The sequence below is a fragment of the Lepidochelys kempii genome, chromosome 25 (assembly GCF_965140285.1).
Source record: "Lepidochelys kempii isolate rLepKem1 chromosome 25, rLepKem1.hap1, whole genome shotgun sequence".
NCBI classification, from domain to species: domain Eukaryota; kingdom Metazoa; phylum Chordata; order Testudines; family Cheloniidae; genus Lepidochelys; species Lepidochelys kempii.
Window position 1 is genome coordinate 13,251,022 of NC_136404.1, and position 15,760 is coordinate 13,266,781.

Here is a 15,760-nt window from a genome sequence, read left to right on the forward strand (position 1 = left end):
CAACCGCAGGTGATTTTAGGGCTGGGGGTTTGGAGGAGTCTTAGTCTGTATGTTTGTCATCTCTGCCTCCTCCAGTAGCCTCCATCCTGCGGCAAGTAAATAACATAATTAATAAAAGATTAGGAAGAAATGTGGCACATTAAATATTTAACCTGTGTGCGGAGGGCCAGGGACAGCTGGCTCCTGCAATATTTAAGGGTTGGCTCTTCCCCGTCTCCTCCCGCCAAAAGTGGGAACTCTCCAGAAGTGTAGGCCAGCGCGGGAGGCAGCGCAGGCAGGGATGGATGAACCCTTCCAGGCACGGGGGTGCCCTGTGGGGGCACATGGGGCTGGTGAGTGAGATACAGGCATTGGTGAGAGAGAAACAACTCAGGCTTTCTGCAGCTGGGAACTCAGCCATTATCTACAGCCAGGATCTCTCTCTTCCTTTGTGGCTGGCAGCAAAGCCCCTCTCCACACCGGGAACCTCAGCTCCTGTGTGCCTGGGAAAGAATCAGCCCTTTTCCAGAACCAGGAGCTGTCACCTCCCACCTTGGTTTTGAACGGGGGCACCTGTGGCAGCCAGCTTGTCCCTCCTGGGTGCATAGCCACTCAGCCGGTGCCTTCGGCTGGGAATATCTGCCCTCTCCAGGCCTGGGAACTACATGCCCTCATAGCTGAGGCTGGCCACTTATCTTTTCTGGGACCTCTGCTGTCTGTGGCTAACAACTTCCCTTCACGGTACAGCCATGCACCTACAGTAGGGCGCGGTTGTGCCCTGGCCAGAGCGATGGATTGGGTGCCACAACAGGTCTCTTCCAGCTCTAATGTTAAGGCACTCTCATTAGGAGAGGAATTGTCTAGTGGGCAGAGGCACGGGCTGGGAGCCAAGATGCCTGGGTTCTAGTCTAGTGGTTAGAGCATGGGGATTCTTGGGTTCTGTTCTGCGCTCTGCCCCTCGCTCACTGCTGTGCCTCTTAGGAAAATCTCTTTGCCTCGGTTTCCCCTCATGTGACACAGCGAGAGTAATCCTTCCCTGCCTCCCAGGGGTGCTGCAACGCTTAGCTGATTTGAGTGCTCCTGTGCCGAAGGGTTTTAAGGAACAGCGAAGTTTTGTTATTCCAGGAGCTGAGACTGGGGAGGGGAGGGAGGGGCAGCCCCATGCATTTCAGGATCATCCCTGCTCCTGAGCCCTGAACAGAGGTTTAATTGGACGGCAATCCCCAAGAAATCAGCGGTCGGTTAGCAGAGGCAATAAAAGTTTTGTTGCATATTAGCCTGATGCCAAGCCAAGTTTGGTTAATACCCTGAAATCCTGGGAATTTATGGTGGTCAGGAGCGGTTGGTGGGGTGGTATTGATGCTACGGCCCATGCACTCGCTGGCTTACAGTAGCCACTTTCCTAATTGCAGCTTTTATGTTTACAGCGAAACATGCAGAATGGGTGAAATCATCCCTTGGAATCTTTTTGGCAAAAATCCTAGCACTCCGGGGTTTGTTTTTCTGGTTTTGTCTAGGTCCCTCCCCCCCAAGTCTCTCTCCTCGGGGGAAAAAAAAAGGCCTGCTGAAATCCAGTGAATAACCACACATAGCATCTTCCATCTGTCAATCTCTCAGGGGGGCTATAGCATTATCCTTTTTTCACAGCTGGGGAAACTGAGACACGGGGACTCACCAAAGGGGATATAGCAAATTGGTGGCACAGCCCAGAATAGGACACAGGAGTCCTGGTTCCTGAACTTATGATCTATCCACTGGTTCTTTCTGGCTTGATGGGTGAGATGAATCAGTCCCTGTGACTCGGTGGTTCTCAGTCTTTTCCGTGCTGGGATCCCCTTTCTCTCTTGACTGGGACTCAGGTGACCTGGGTTCTATGCCCAACTCTGCCACTGACCTGCTGGGTGACCTTGGGCAAGTCACTTTCCTGCTCTCTGCCTCAGTTTCCCCATTTGCAAAATGGGGATAATGATGCTCACCCCCTTTTGTAAAGCATGTTGAGACTTCCCGATGAAAAGCATGGTATAAAAGCTAGCTACATTATCTAATCCAGGTTTTAGCAATATGGGAAGGGCAAGGTAGTGATCACCCCCTGGCACCTGGTCATAACTGCCAGCATGGGAACCCCAGCTGCGTGTCCTTCCATCTTTGGTCTCTCTGATGAGGCTGACAACAAGGGGGCTAACAAGGGCTGACAGTGGTGGTGGGCTTTTCCCCACTAGAAATTGGTCTGAGAACCAACAACTTATTATATGTAAGCAAACCATCCAGCAGCCTGGACAACCATGGTCCACCACTACAGACAGCCACACAAAAGCAGCCACTTCTGGGGTGGTGCGTGGCCGCTGGCCCACAGCACGCCACACAATACTGGGAGGAAAGTATCAGAGGGGGTCGCCATGTTAGTCTGTATCTACAAAAACAACGAGGAGTCCGGTGGCACCTTGAAGACTAACAGATTTATTTGGGCATAAGTTTTGTGGGTAAAAAACCCACTTCTTCAGATGCCTCTGCCTTCAGATGCATCTGAAGAAGTGGGTTTTTTACCCACGAAAGCTTATGCCCAAATAAATCTGTTAGTGTTTAAGGTGCCACCGGACTCTTTATTGTTTTTACTGGGAGGAAAGGACATTTGCTTTTTGGGCTGGGGGGCTGTTCGGATGATCCCAACAACGTGAGGATCTTAAACATCCCTGCAGATGGGACAAGACCTCAGCTTGTAAAGTGGGCTGCAGAGCGGAACTCGGGGCTGTGTTGACCCAGCTGCGGGTTGGAATTTTTAGGGTTCCAAGGGCCTGGATGCTCAGATCACTCCCCAGAAAGGGGGCTCTGTCTTTGGGGAAGTTTGAGGGGAAGAGACAAAGGTCCGCTGGGTTTTTATTCTGCTTGTTTTCACTTTCACAGGTGGGAGAGCCTAGCTCTGTTTCCTTCTCAGGCTGCTGCAGGCTAAGCCTAGTGGAGAGGGAGCTGGGATATATGTGTGTGTGTCTGCAGAGGCCCTGTGGTGATGGAAGGTGCTGTGCTTAATGTTAAAGGGATGTGCTCCTCTCTGGAAAGCCTGATTCATGGCCAGCAGGAAAGCCTTGCTCAGTTAGATCAATGTGCTGTAATTATACCATCCAGCCACTTCGGGTGGGGATGCTGAGGAGGGAGCAGGGCCCACGTTACTTTGACTGACAGGCAGAGGGTAGAGTCGCAGGAGCTTGTGGGCAATGTAGTTTGCAGCAGCCTGGGGCTTTGGGGTTGCTGGAGCAAGCCTGGGGTTGGAAGATCAGGGGGTTAATGTGTTTGCCAAGAGGGGGCGGGGGCAGAGCAGCTGGCTCGGGCAGAGAGCAAAGACAGCCCCTGGCCCCAAAGAATTGCCAGGCGGGGGCCAGGTAGGGAGGAGAAGGACCCTGGCAATAAATCATAACCCCTAGCTCTTATCAGCTGCAGATCTCCCATCGCTTTCCAAAGGGGCTCAGGCTCCTTCTCCCCCTTTTACAACTGGGGAAACTGAGGTGTGACCCAGCAGCTCTCAGTCTGTCGCCAAAAGGACACAGGCCCTATGGGCCTAGTTTGGAGGACAATGCGGGGGTTGTCCTGCCCCCCGCCCTGAAATGCAAGCCTAGGGCAAGTGTGGAATTTGCTCCTTCACCCATGGCCCCATTGGCTTGACTGGAGCACGCCAGCCCCCAGGCCGTGCAACCTGCGACCTCCAACAAAAACTAACTCTGGGAGCTGCCCCAGCTGCAGCTGCGCCTTGGCAAGGCAGGCGCCGGAGGGGGTGGGGCAGAGAGGACTACAAATCCCAGCCTGCCCCGGGGCGGTTCCCTCCCCCACCCCCCAGCTCCCTCCTGTTTATCCTCCCGCATCCCTCGCTCCTGATTAGCCTCCGAAGCCTTTGACATCAGAGACCCATGTGGGAACGGGCGGGGCCGATTGGCTGGCGCTCGCAGCCAATGGAAGCAGGCCCCCAGTAGCCGAGGCTGCAAAGCTGGTTAAGGTGGACCCAGGGGCTGGTTTTCTCACCAGCATGAAGGCTTGGGTGTAATAATAATAATTAATAATGATCCTGCGGGGAGGGGGGGGCCCTTTTGGAGGATTCTGCTTCGGGAAGGAGGAGGCATCCATGGCCTGGCTTTTCGGGCTCCTGGAACGCCACGCTGCCTCCCTGCCTCATAATCCGCCGTTGTCATTTAGGGGGACTCTCTCCTGTTGGGGTCACACACGTACACCCACAGATGTGTGGAGAAATTGCTTCTCACCGCTGTGCCAGCAGGAGGCGCTGGAGGGGATGCTGGCTGAATGGCCGTTCACAGCTGGCCCAGGCTCAGTCCCTGCCAGCAGGAGGCCCGGTAGGGAAGGGTGCAGGAGAGGTGGGTGTGGGGAGCTTCCAAGTCCCCCTTGGGTCAGGTGTAGCTTCCCTCAGTAAGAACCGTGCCACCAAACCCTCCAGGGAGCCAGGCCAGTCTGCTCCCAGCAGGAGGCGCTGGAAGGAGCGGTGCAGATGGCACAGCTGTGGGGCGGCTAACAGCCTGTGCCGTCCTACCACGAAAACCAGCTCCGAATTTTTTCCCTTTCTCTCCAAGGAAACCCGGCCCAGGGAACGCCCCCCCCGGCTGCAGCCTGGCTTGGATCACTGGGTCAGACGGAGGCTCTAAAACCCTGAGTATATTTTACGATTATATATTTATGATGCCTTTATGGCTGTGCAAACAGCACGTGCTATTTCCAGCGCCCAGTGTCAAGCCATGGACTAGCGAGATGCTGCTGCATAACGCCGGCAGGCAGCTCTGCTGACCAAAGGGCCAGGAAGAATGAAACCAGGCTGATGGAGGCAGCGCAGGCTTCCAGAGGGCAAAGCTTATTAAGGTTGGCTTCGTTTAGGTCGGGGCGGGGGCTTATACCCAGGCCCCTTCAGATCTGGGCCCGCCTGTCTGAGACACTGGCAGTGGGGCAGCATGGATCTCTGTGGGAGTGGAAGATCCCAGAGGCCAGTGGGGTGGGGGCCCTGTATGGAGGAGAGGTATGGGGGCAGAGGAGGGGGAAGAGACTGTTGGGGCAAAGAGGAGGGACAAGGGGGGTGGGCTAGGAGAGGTGGGTGTGTCTGGGGCGTGAGGGAGGGACAGTCAGTGAGTGGGGGGCTGCACAGGAGTGGGGGGAGATTTGGGGGTGGGGGTCCCATCATTCTGGTTGAGGCAGCCCAGCCCCACACCTAAAGGGGGCCCACGCAGGGATATAGCAGAGCCAGTGACACGAAAGGCCAACGAGGAGGCCACCCCCACCTGAATCCGGGGCCCTGTCCTCAAAGGCCAAGCGAGCAGGAGACTGAGCGGGCCAGTCGGCTAGCAACCCGTCCTCCCCCAGCCCAGCAGGATGTGGGGGAGCCGCTAGGGAAGTGGGAGCAGCTGCTTCCCTCCGTTCAGTTTGCCTTCCCACCACGGTGGGCGTGTGGTGGGGGGAATCTCTCTCCCAGGCCTTGCCACCCTCTGACACCTCTTGTGGGTGGGAAGCGTCTCTGGCATGGCTCCCAGAGCCAGCGGGCAAAGCCCCCGGTGCTATCTCCTATGGAGAAAGGACCACCTTAAGGATCCAGTTCGACAGAGTCCCCTGCTCTCCCTTTGCTTTGCCAGGAGGCAGTTTTCATTCTAGCCAGGGACCGCTATTGAAATCCGGCCAGATTTTCTACTGACCTTCTGTTCCTGCCTTTTTTTTTTTTTTTTTTTTGGTGCTTTAAGACAGATTATATTTCCCCCCAGGCCCCGTGTCCGATGGGGGGACCGAGGCGACCCGGCCAAGCACGACCCGCTGGGGAGGAATTCTCTCTCCCCTTTCGCCCGATGGAAATGTTCTTCGCCCCGGCTGAGCCATACCCACAACAATAAATAATTGTATTTAAAAAAAAAAAAAAAAGCCCATCGGAGGAAGATTCCAATATCCGTCCGTCCGTCCCTCCCGGAGACAGGATTCCTTCGCCCTCTTGTTCTCCTGGTTACCAGCGGCTGTTGGAGAAGTTAAAGAAGAAGCCAGGGTGGGGAGGTTAAAGAGGGTGTTCTCCCTCCTCCGTTGGGCATCAAGTTTGGGCAAGTCCCCCAGGATGTACCCACAAGGACGGCACCCTGTAAGTACCATCCTGGGCTCCGGGTGTGCCGGACGGGCTGGGAGTGAGGAGACGGGTTGAATTTTGGAATGGGGGGCGGGGGGCGGTCCCTGGGCCATGAGCTAAGGGAGAGGAGAGGACTGGGGTTGGAAGGTGGGTCAGGGTAGTGCGTTGGCGATGGGGTGGGCTGGGCTGGCCACAGCGTTGTTGTTACTGATCCACTCTAGACTCCACTTCAGTCTGGGCAGCCCTTCAAGTTCTCGATTTTGGAAATCTGTGACCGGATTAAGGAAGAATTCCAGTTCCTGCAGGCTCAGTATCACAGGTGAGGGGCAGGGCGTTTGGGGAGGGGCAGGCAGGTGTGGGGGAGGGGGTCAGGGGGAAGGGACAGTCCTGGGGTCGGGTGAGTGACGCAGATAGACAAGCGTCTAGGATCACAGGGAAAAGAGGGATGGGGTTGAGAGAGTGGTGCCTAGGATCCCAGGTACCGGGAGCAGGAGTTCGAGGCTGGGCTGGGCACACATAAATCAGAGGGGGAGTTCCGAGGGGTCTTCACGTCACAGATCAGGGAGAGGGAGCTGCGGGGTGGGTGGGACACAGGCCGTTCAGGGGATACAAGGAGCCGGAGGGATGTCAGGAGACAGCTGAGCTGTGCTCAGGGTCACAGGCAAAGTGGGAGGAGGCAGGTTTATTTTCTCAATCCAGAGCAAGGCCTCGCTGGACTCGGTGTTACAGGTGCGTAGCACAGGGGGACAGCGATGGGAGAGGAGCTCAGGGGAGTGGGGCTGGGCAGGTGGGGGGCCAGATTTATACCTTTCCAAGCCAGGCTCCAAGACACTGACTACCTGGTGGAACCCTGCTAGGGCCATGCGTGGCATGGAGCGTTGGCACCCGACTCCTGCTGCAGGGGTGGTCCCTTCCCCTGTAGCGGGGATGGGTGGGACGTGTGCAGGGTGGCTCCTGCAGCCAGCTCCCCTGGGGGTGGAGGTGGATCCGAGCAGGGTTGCAAATGAAAACGCTTTCCCCTTGCAGCCTGAAGCTGGAATGTGAGAAGCTGGCGAGCGAGAAGACTGAGATGCAGAGACATTATGTCATGGTAAGAGACCCTCCACCTGCCCCTGTGAACCAGCAGGGGCCTCTTGACCCCCCACCCCCATACACACACACACACACACCAGGGGCCCAGTAATCATCCTACTGGGGCAGGTCAACAAGCCATTCAGCCTGAGAGCTGGCCTCCAAGGACTGCCACTCCTAGCTGGATGATGTTGCTCTGAACTGCCTATGGGTGCTTTCCCGGGGCGGGGAGAAGGGCACTGGTTCGGAAGGAGTTAACATCTATTCCTAGCAACGGTTGGTTCCTGCCGCGCCGTCTGCTGCCACTGCCATGATGCTGTTAGATGTTGGGAACGATGCCATTTTTGCATTTGGCTTCTTAACTATTAATGTCCAGCCCTTCCAGGTGGAGAGGGGGTGGCTGGAAGCAAAAACCCAGCCTAAACCGAACCCGAGGGCCGTTTCATAAAACCCCTTCCAGAGAGGATGGACTCTGACCAGGGCCTCTTGAAATGGCCATTGTGGGGTTAATCAGAATTGCTACTTACCACTGCCCATAATTCCAGCAAATTATAGGCTTCCGGCTGGATTCATCTCCAAGCAAATCAGCCTGGTGGGGTTAGGGCTGAGGTTGGAAACGGGATAGGGACACAGGAATTGCCATGGTGAATTAAACCCAGGGTCTGATTTTAGCCCAATATCTTGTCTCTGACATTATCGGCTGCTTCAGAGGAAGGTGCAAGAAACCCCTCAGTAGGCAGTTATGGGACAAGCTGCCTCCAGGGAAAACTTCTTCCTAACCCCAATAGCTAGGGGTTGTGCATGCCCTGAAGCATGAGGGTTTATTTCTCTTCCAGAACACTCATTGATTCTTTAATCTTTACTGTTGTCGCTCTGGCTGTCCTTGTTCATACAAATGTCTGATCCCTGTCCAAATCCTGCCAAGTTCTCAGCCTCAGTGACTTCTTGTGGCAAGGAGTTTCGCAGGCTAAACGGAGCTTTGTCTGGAGGAAAAAAATCATTTCCTGTGATCAGTTTTGAATTTTCCACCTTTCTGTTTCATTGACTGCTCCTTCATCCTGGTATTATGACAACAGGGCAAATCAAAGATCCTGAGCGACCTTCTTTAAACCCTAATATACCTTCTCCAGGTCACCATCCTGAACTTGTGCTAAGTTGTGACTGAAAAATCATTTCCATTCGTCTGTTTCTGGTGATACGAGTTTGGTGGGTCTCAGTCCAGTCCCTGGTGGACAAGTGCCCCTCCCACCATCACAAAAGCCCATTGTTGCCATTGGAGCCCATTGCCAGGGGACGTATTATCCAATGGTTAGAGCTGGAGCCAGAGAAGTCAGCCCCTTAATCTTTGGGTGGGCTAGAGACTCAGAGTCCAGCGCTCAGTGGTGATCAGCTGTGGCAGGCCCATCAGAGTTGGCCTGGATTAGATTGGGCTCTGGAGACTGAACTACCCTCCAGGGACAATGCTGAGGAAGCTTGCCCTGCTACTGTCCAGGTGACTACACACAGGCCATCAATTTCCAGGGCTGGTGAATCATCTCCCTGTCCTTGTTTTCGTCCTCCTTGCTTAGCTGAATCTTGGTCCTGTGGCCCCGCCCTCATCCGAGGGGCCAGGCCTTCTGTGGGCTCTTCCCACCTTCCCAGAGCTGAAAGAGGCCAGCACCTATCACCATGCGCTAAAGCCGGATAGAACTAGAGCTCCCTGATCTGTCCCTCAGTTCATAAATCTGGGCCTGACCCTGGGAAAAGCAAAACCCATCTCTGTAATTGACTACTGATGGAGTTACACCAGGGCCAGTTTGGCAGGGGGGAGCCATGTGGAGTAGCTACCAAGACCTGCTGGTAACTGCTTCGTTATCTGGTGGTGAATGGGGAGTCCTCTTCTAACCAGCTGTGTTCTGATTTGCTTTCAGTACTATGAAATGTCCTATGGGCTGAACATTGAAATGCACAAGCAGGTGAGTAAGGTGGGCTCTTGATTAGCTGCGGGGAATCGGGGGAAGGATATAGGAGGAACCCCCCACTGTGGGTGCTCAGCGTCTCTGGAAACTGTTTCCCACCCCAACCCTGGTTATCTCCGATGCAGACCATTCTGTGTCTTCGTCTGGGGCTGGATCTGAACGCGGAGCTTCCGGCTTAAACCCAGGGCTGGGAGAATTTGCTTAATCCCATGGGAATGCAGCCTGGTGATTGGAAATTGAGGTTCACTTGGGGGCTGGACCTCCGGTCTGCTCAGGGACTTGAATTCAATAGGCAGCCAGGTGACGAGACCAGTGCAAGGCATTCCCAAGGCCCTGTTAGCCAGCCAGCCACATACCTGATTCAGCGTGTAAGCTCATGCCAGAGCATGGACTCACTCACTGGTGGCCTGTATGTAAACTTGGAAGAGTTCCATTTGTATTGGTAAATGTCGGTAAACGTCAATTTCACCGCGCACACACAAACCAGGGGAAATTTTTCCATCAGTGATCATCTAAATTTATAGATGGGCAAAGCAAGAACAATTCTGCCGGAGAAAACTTTTGATTTAAGGCTATTTCCTATGTGGATTTTGACATGTGATGTTGACAGTTTGTGTTTTAACTGTTCTAAAGCTTTAACTTTCTGGATCTCAACATCTACTGTCATTAAATAATTATTGTCTGATGCTCCCTCCCCCTCCCAAATTGCCTGCAACTGTGAAAATTTAAATTGATAAAAACTGGGGGGGGGGATGCTTAAAACCCCTACTTCTGTGAAAATTTAAATGGATAACAATTGAAAAATGCACATGGCAAAACCTCTGGGTGGTGTTATGATTTATGTTTAGTACAGTAGCACCTCGGGACCAATGGAGGACGGAGCCGTGTTGGGCCAGGTGCTGTACAAACCCAGTGTAAGATACTGTCCTTACCCTGAAGTGCTTGCAATCTAAAGAGATAAGACAGACCCAGGGGAAGGGATCGAAGACCTAAGCAGAATGATCGATGTGATGGCTGCAAATAGCATGGTAGAGCCATGATTTTTCTTTCGTTTAATCATGTTTGGGTGGGTTTAGTTAGGAGGGGATCAGCTAAAATGGAAGGACAAGGGGAAGAGGGAGGCTGAGAAGGAGAAAGGTGTGAGGGGCAGGTGTGGAACCAGGCTTAAGCATAGGCTGTACGCTGGTGGTTATCTGTGGTTAGGTAAAGAATCTAGAGATTGGCTGGTAGGTCGGTGCTTGCTGCCTTTGGGTCTCAGCCAGTCTGAGGGGGGGGCTCAGGGTCAGATTTGTTAAGGTGCTTCGGCATCTAAAGACGCAGCGCCATTGATTTCAAGGCGTTTCTGAAAATCCCACTAGGTGCCTGTTTTCATTTGTAGGCACCAAAAGACCTTTAAAAATCTGGCCGGTGGTCCCCCCATTAGCACCCGCTGCGCTCTTAGGCGGATGGTTTATCTGGCACCTCTGTTACAGAGAAAGCTGCGGGTGAACAGCAGGGAGCTGGCGGAGCTGGAGAGAAGGCCCACAGGAACAGAAAATCAAATGGATCTTTTTTCTTTTTTTTTCTTTCCTTCCCAAAGACGCTGGAGTGTTTTTCACCATCCCAGTCTCCTTTTGTTCCAGCTGTAATTTGCTTTCCTCTTCAGATTTATCAATCTAGTCATCGCAGGGCTCTCTGCCAGGGAAATTAGTTTGGAACGGTGCCTGACAAAGTGGCAAGTCGACTGCCATATTTCTCCAGCTGGCTCAGCCCTCCAAGTTTGCTCCTTTTGTTAGCAGGGTGGTGCGTGAGAGTCACTTTCATTCTCAGCTTCCTAATTTACTCCAAACTCCGATGGGATCCCGAAATTCAGCAGGAGCCCCGGGAGCTGAACGAGAACATACCATATTTGTTTGTTGAACAAGGCAATGAAGATACAGTGTTGTGGAAAGGAGTGTTGCCAAGTGGTTAGAACAAAGGAGCCTGGGAACAAGGACTCCTGGGTTCTAATCCCAATTCTGGGAATGCATGTGGGAGTGGGTCTCCGGACTCCTGGGTTCTACTCCCAGCTCTGAATGTGTGTGTGGTCTAGTGTTAAGAGCAGAAGACTGGGTCTGCGGACTCCTGGTTCTAGTCTTTAGCTCAGGTGGAAGTACGCTCGAGTGGTTAGGGTAGGGAGCGGGAGTCAGGACTAGAGCTGCAGGTGAGGGTTAGAGCTGCTTTAATTTCTATTGGACTGAATTTAATCCCGTTGGTTTCTGGTTGCTGCCTCTCAGACGCTCTGTCACGGGTGGGTGTCAGGAGGGAAGGCTGGGCGGTGTTACCTGTGCTGTGTGCCCCCCCGGGCTGTGACTGGGAATTGCCAGGGCTGTGTTACTTAGGGGGCCTGGCAGATTTCCTTTGTTCTTTGCTGGGCTTTTTATTAGCGCTCTCAATCTCTCTGCACCTCTCTCGGGGAGTCCTAGAAATCTGAGATGGAAAAATATAGCAGACCAGCTCATCTGCGTCCCCAGGCGAGTGCCAAGGTGGATTTGCTGTGTGAGGCATGTGGTTTAAATGTTATCAAGCTCTGAAGCTTTTACTGCTTCCCTTGGGAAACTGTTCTCTTGCAGGAGGCAGCGTATCCAAGTGGGTAGGACACAAGGCTGGGAGACGGGAGACCTGGGTTCTACCCCTTTCCCTGCTACTGACTCCCTTTGAGACTGTGGGCAAGTAACTGCCCCTCACGGTGCCTCAGTTTCCCCCTCTGTAAAATTGAGATGACTGTGGTGTCCTCTCTTTGTAAAGTGCTCTGAGATCAGTACATGGAAAAGCCAGCTGAGGGGCTAAATGTGATCATGCATCTAAATAAATATCAGGGCACAAATTATGTCGAGGCAGCCCACCAGCTCAGGCAGTTTAGAAAGACCCCACGGGTGGGGATGACGGATCAAGCCCCATGCAGGGAGTGGGGCCGATTTTTATATCCATAGCTACAGCCCTGTAAGGAAGAGCCCCAGATCCCCCAAGCAGCCTGCCAGAAAGGGCTCAGGGAGGGAATTAGTGTCGGGTGGATGAACTGCTTTTGCCTTATTTTGAACCCACTCGAACTCACTGTGGGTTGGAAAGTTTGACTCCAGCTTGAATGCTGTTGGTATCAGGTTCCACTTGGCAGGGAAGGGAGAGAAACATCCTTCAGAGGAGCCAGTCCTCTCTAGGGCGGTCCCTCTGCTCCAGCCATGGGCCAGCTAAGTTTCGGGGCTCCTCTGTGCCCGGCGCTGTCACAGCCTGTCCTTTGGCTATGAAGAGTTTTTCTGTTGACTCGGCCATGAAAGAAAAGACAGGTGTTAGGTGAGCGGGAAGAGCCTTGTGGCTAAGGTGCTGGCCCGGGGCTCAGGAGATCAGGGTTAAATCCTGTCTTGTAAGATACTTAGTCTCTCTCTGTCTGTTTTCCCATCTGTGCACCGGGGAGCGTAATGGTCTCCTCCTCAGAGGGGTGTCATGAACTCCGTGTGTCTGGGCGGTGATGCTAGGGGGCAGACGAGAGACCCCCCCTAGGAAGAGTTCTGAATGAATACCGACTCCTTTCGCAAACCCCAGAAAACAGGGGCTGGCCAAGCACCCAGCCCTTGTACCGATGGACCAAAGGCACAGGCTGCAGGCGGGGTCTGTGCCCGGCAGGACTGGGGGAGCCCGTGAAATCCAGTGAGGTGGGGCAGTGCACGTAATACCCCGGGGACATGCCCTGCAAGGACCCCACCAGGACTCTGGAGTAGTGATCCCTAAAGAATCCATCCTGGTCTTTCCACCGAGCCCCGCTGCAGGCTGGGACGGGAGTTTGGGAGTTTAGCCCACGCTATCAATGCAGCTCCTAGCCCTGTGCCTTCCTATGGAGCTTGGGCGGAGGGGGCTTGATTTAAAGAGCCCCCATTCTTCTAAGCAGTACCGGCGTCTGGCATGACTGAGCTGCCTTTCCCCCTTTCAGGCTGAGATCGTGAAGAGGCTGAGTGCCATCTGTGCCCAGATCATACCGTTCCTGACGCAGGAGGTAAGAGGGAGCCCCGGGCTGCTTGGGGGGTGGGTCGAGTGGTGGAGCCGTGGAGGAGGAAGACACTAGGTTGCACTAGGAGGCGCGAGGGGAGGAGGGACCCGAGCTTGCACTGGGATGAATAGTTGTGCTGTGTAAGAGCGAGATCCCAGGAGGGTGAGCGCCTCTTGGGGTGTTGCCCCTGGGAGGTGGGCAGCACTGCGCGGCACCCAGCCCGCCTCGTCCCCCGTTGTCTTTTCCATGGGGCGTGATACCCTGCCCAGCCAGGCTCCTGACCCGCCGTGCCTTCCTTTCCCAGCACCAGCAGCAGGTGCTGCAAGCCGTGGAGCGGGCCAAGCAGGTGACCATGGGGGAACTGAACAGCATCATCGGGGTGAGTAGCCCCGCGATGGGGGAGGGGAAGGGAGTTCTGCTCAGGGAGCTGGGATGCCCCTGGCAGGGTAATCCCAGACCACAGCTCCGGGCTGCCCCCAGCCAGCTGGATGGATGCCCCCCTGTGACCTCACCTTGTGTCTTCCTCCTTTGCAGCCATGTGATGAGCAAGCCAGACAGTGTTCCCCCCCACCCCCTCACCGTGTTGCACTGGCAGCAAAAGGCAGGAAAGCCAGGGAGAGGGTGGGGGGGACATCTCGGCCTCAAGGCAGCATTGAACAGGCCTGGGTGGAGACCAGGAGCCTTTTGACAACCATGGCCAAAGTCCCATTGACCTAGGAGCTGCTCCGGGCCCTGGGCAGGTCTCAAGGAGAGCTGTTGAAATCGCGCAGGGAGCCTTGGGGGTCATCCTGCAGCAGAGAGCCTGATCACCCCCCCGCCACCTCTGAGCGAGTGTCCCTGTTTGTGCTCAGCCCTGGGCTCATGGCTGCAGCTGGGCAAAGGGTCTTGGAACTGCTTCGGGGCAGGTAGCAGGGCTGGAGAGGTTGGGTGGAGGAAGGGGGCAGGGCTGAAACAGGGGGGGAAGGGGGTCTCCTAGCAATACCCCGCAGCCCCGGCTCTTTCTCCTTCAGCAGCAGCAGCTCCAGCACCTCTCCCACCATGCGCCTCCCATCCCGCTCACCCCGCACCCCTCGGGCATGCAGCCTTCCAGCCTGGCCAGCGCCTCGGGACTCCTGGCCCTGTCGGGGGCACTGGTGGCCCAGTCTCAGCTTGCCGCAAAGGAGGACAGGGGGGCTCAGGATGCCGAGAATAACAGAGGTAAGGGACTTGTATGGTGGGGGGGTGGGTCGGGACAAGGGGCAATTAACCCTTTGAAGCCTGAAAGAGTGGGTGTTTCCCGTGTGCTGAGGCAGCGTCCTTGGTGCCTGGGAGTTTAGCTCCCATCAGAACGAACAGTGCCCAGCTGCTGGAGAGTTTCCTTGTGCTTCTCCGCTCATATTCTATGGATCCTGCAGCTGCCATTTCTATCGCTCGGGAATACTGGTTAGCTAAGGAGACGCCCGTTCCTCCTGGGGGGCAGAGCCAGGCTGGCTAGGAGTGGAGAGGAAGTGATTGGTCCTTAAGGAGCGCTGCCATTTGGTGCCAGCCAACAGCCCCCCTCCCTGCCCCGGCAAACCACAGCGGTGAGAGCAGACATCGCCCCACTTTGCCCTTTACCCAGGGCTCACTGGTGTGCGGCAGCTGCTGGCTCCGGCTGGGAAAGCGCCGGGCGCAGCGAGTGACAGATAAAGCTAATTCAGTCTCTGGAACCTCGCGAGGTTGGGGCTATTTTTGACGGCGGGAGCCGCCACAGCGCAGCGTGGAAGCCTGAAGGCCCACACGTGTGCAGGGACGCGTGCCTGGTTGTCTCCGTGTGCAACCCTGCGTGTGCGTGCGCAGGACGTGTGTGTCTTTATCTGTGTGCCCCATGCGTGCGGGGGGGTGTGTGCGCCACCGTACATGTGTGTATTTGTGTGCACACATGAGTGTGCACGTGTGAATGCACACACAAAGGCGCGTGTGACGGGCTCCGCTGGAGCTGCTGCTGTTTCTTCGACGCTTCGCTCCGCACGCCTCCCCGGAACGCTCCTTCAGCTACTGTGGACCATCACGGTCTCTAGCTCTGTAGTGCGTCTTATCCATAGATCTCAAAGCACTTTGCAACAGGGGTCTCACTCTCCCCATTTTACATATGGGGAAACTGAGGCATTGGGTAGTGAAGTGCTTTGCCCAGAGTCAGAAGAGCCAGAAATAAAACCCAGGGCTCCTGGGTGGCACACCGGTGCTCTATCCACTAGGCCATGCTGCCTTCCAGTAGGGGCAGTTTTCAGAGTAACAGCCCTGTTAGTCTGTATTTGCAAAAAGAAAAGGAGGACTTGTGGCACCTTAGAGACTAACCAATTTATTTGAGCATGAGCTTTCGTGAGCTACAGCTCACTTCATCGGATGCATCCTGTGGAAAACACAGAAGACGTTTTTATACACACAAACCATGAAAAAATGGGTGATTATCACTGCAAAAGGTTTTCTCTCCCCCCACCCTACTCTCCTGCTGGTAATAGCTTATGTAAAGTGATCACTCTCCTTACAATGTGTATGATAATCAAGGTGGGCCATTTCCAGCACAAATCCAGGTTTTCTCCAGGGCAGTGTATGTTAAACATAGGTTGTGGTTAAGAGGAGTGTGTTCTGAGCACCCAGGGTACTAGGAAAGTTGTTGTGATTTATTTAAAGGAAACAAAAAAGGAC

The 15,760-nt window shown here is 54.7% G+C and overlaps 1 protein-coding gene across 8 annotated transcripts in view; it reads left to right on the plus strand.

Annotated features, from left to right (window-relative positions):
- Positions 1–4,589: 4,589 nt before the first annotated feature.
- TLE2 (TLE family member 2, transcriptional corepressor) overlaps positions 4,590–15,760 on the plus strand; it is a 34,349-nt gene continuing 23,178 nt past the window's right edge. For 2 of the 8 annotated variants that reach the window (XM_073323753.2, XM_073323757.2), the window contains exons 1-8: positions 4,591–4,830; positions 5,718–6,079; positions 6,286–6,383; positions 7,091–7,154; positions 9,046–9,090; positions 13,037–13,099; positions 13,398–13,472; positions 14,107–14,290. In XM_073323753.2, coding sequence (XP_073179854.1) covers positions 6,056–6,079; positions 6,286–6,383; positions 7,091–7,154; positions 9,046–9,090; positions 13,037–13,099; positions 13,398–13,472; positions 14,107–14,290 — 553 coding nt within the window. In that variant the 5' untranslated portion in view covers positions 4,591–4,830; positions 5,718–6,055. Of the gene's footprint in view, positions 4,831–5,696; positions 6,080–6,285; positions 6,384–6,670; positions 6,794–7,090; positions 7,155–9,045; positions 9,091–13,036; positions 13,100–13,397; positions 13,473–14,103; positions 14,291–15,760 lie in introns of those variants that run through there. The other 6 variants (XM_073323751.2, XM_073323750.2, XM_073323752.2 and 3 more) reach the window with 6 other exon arrangements.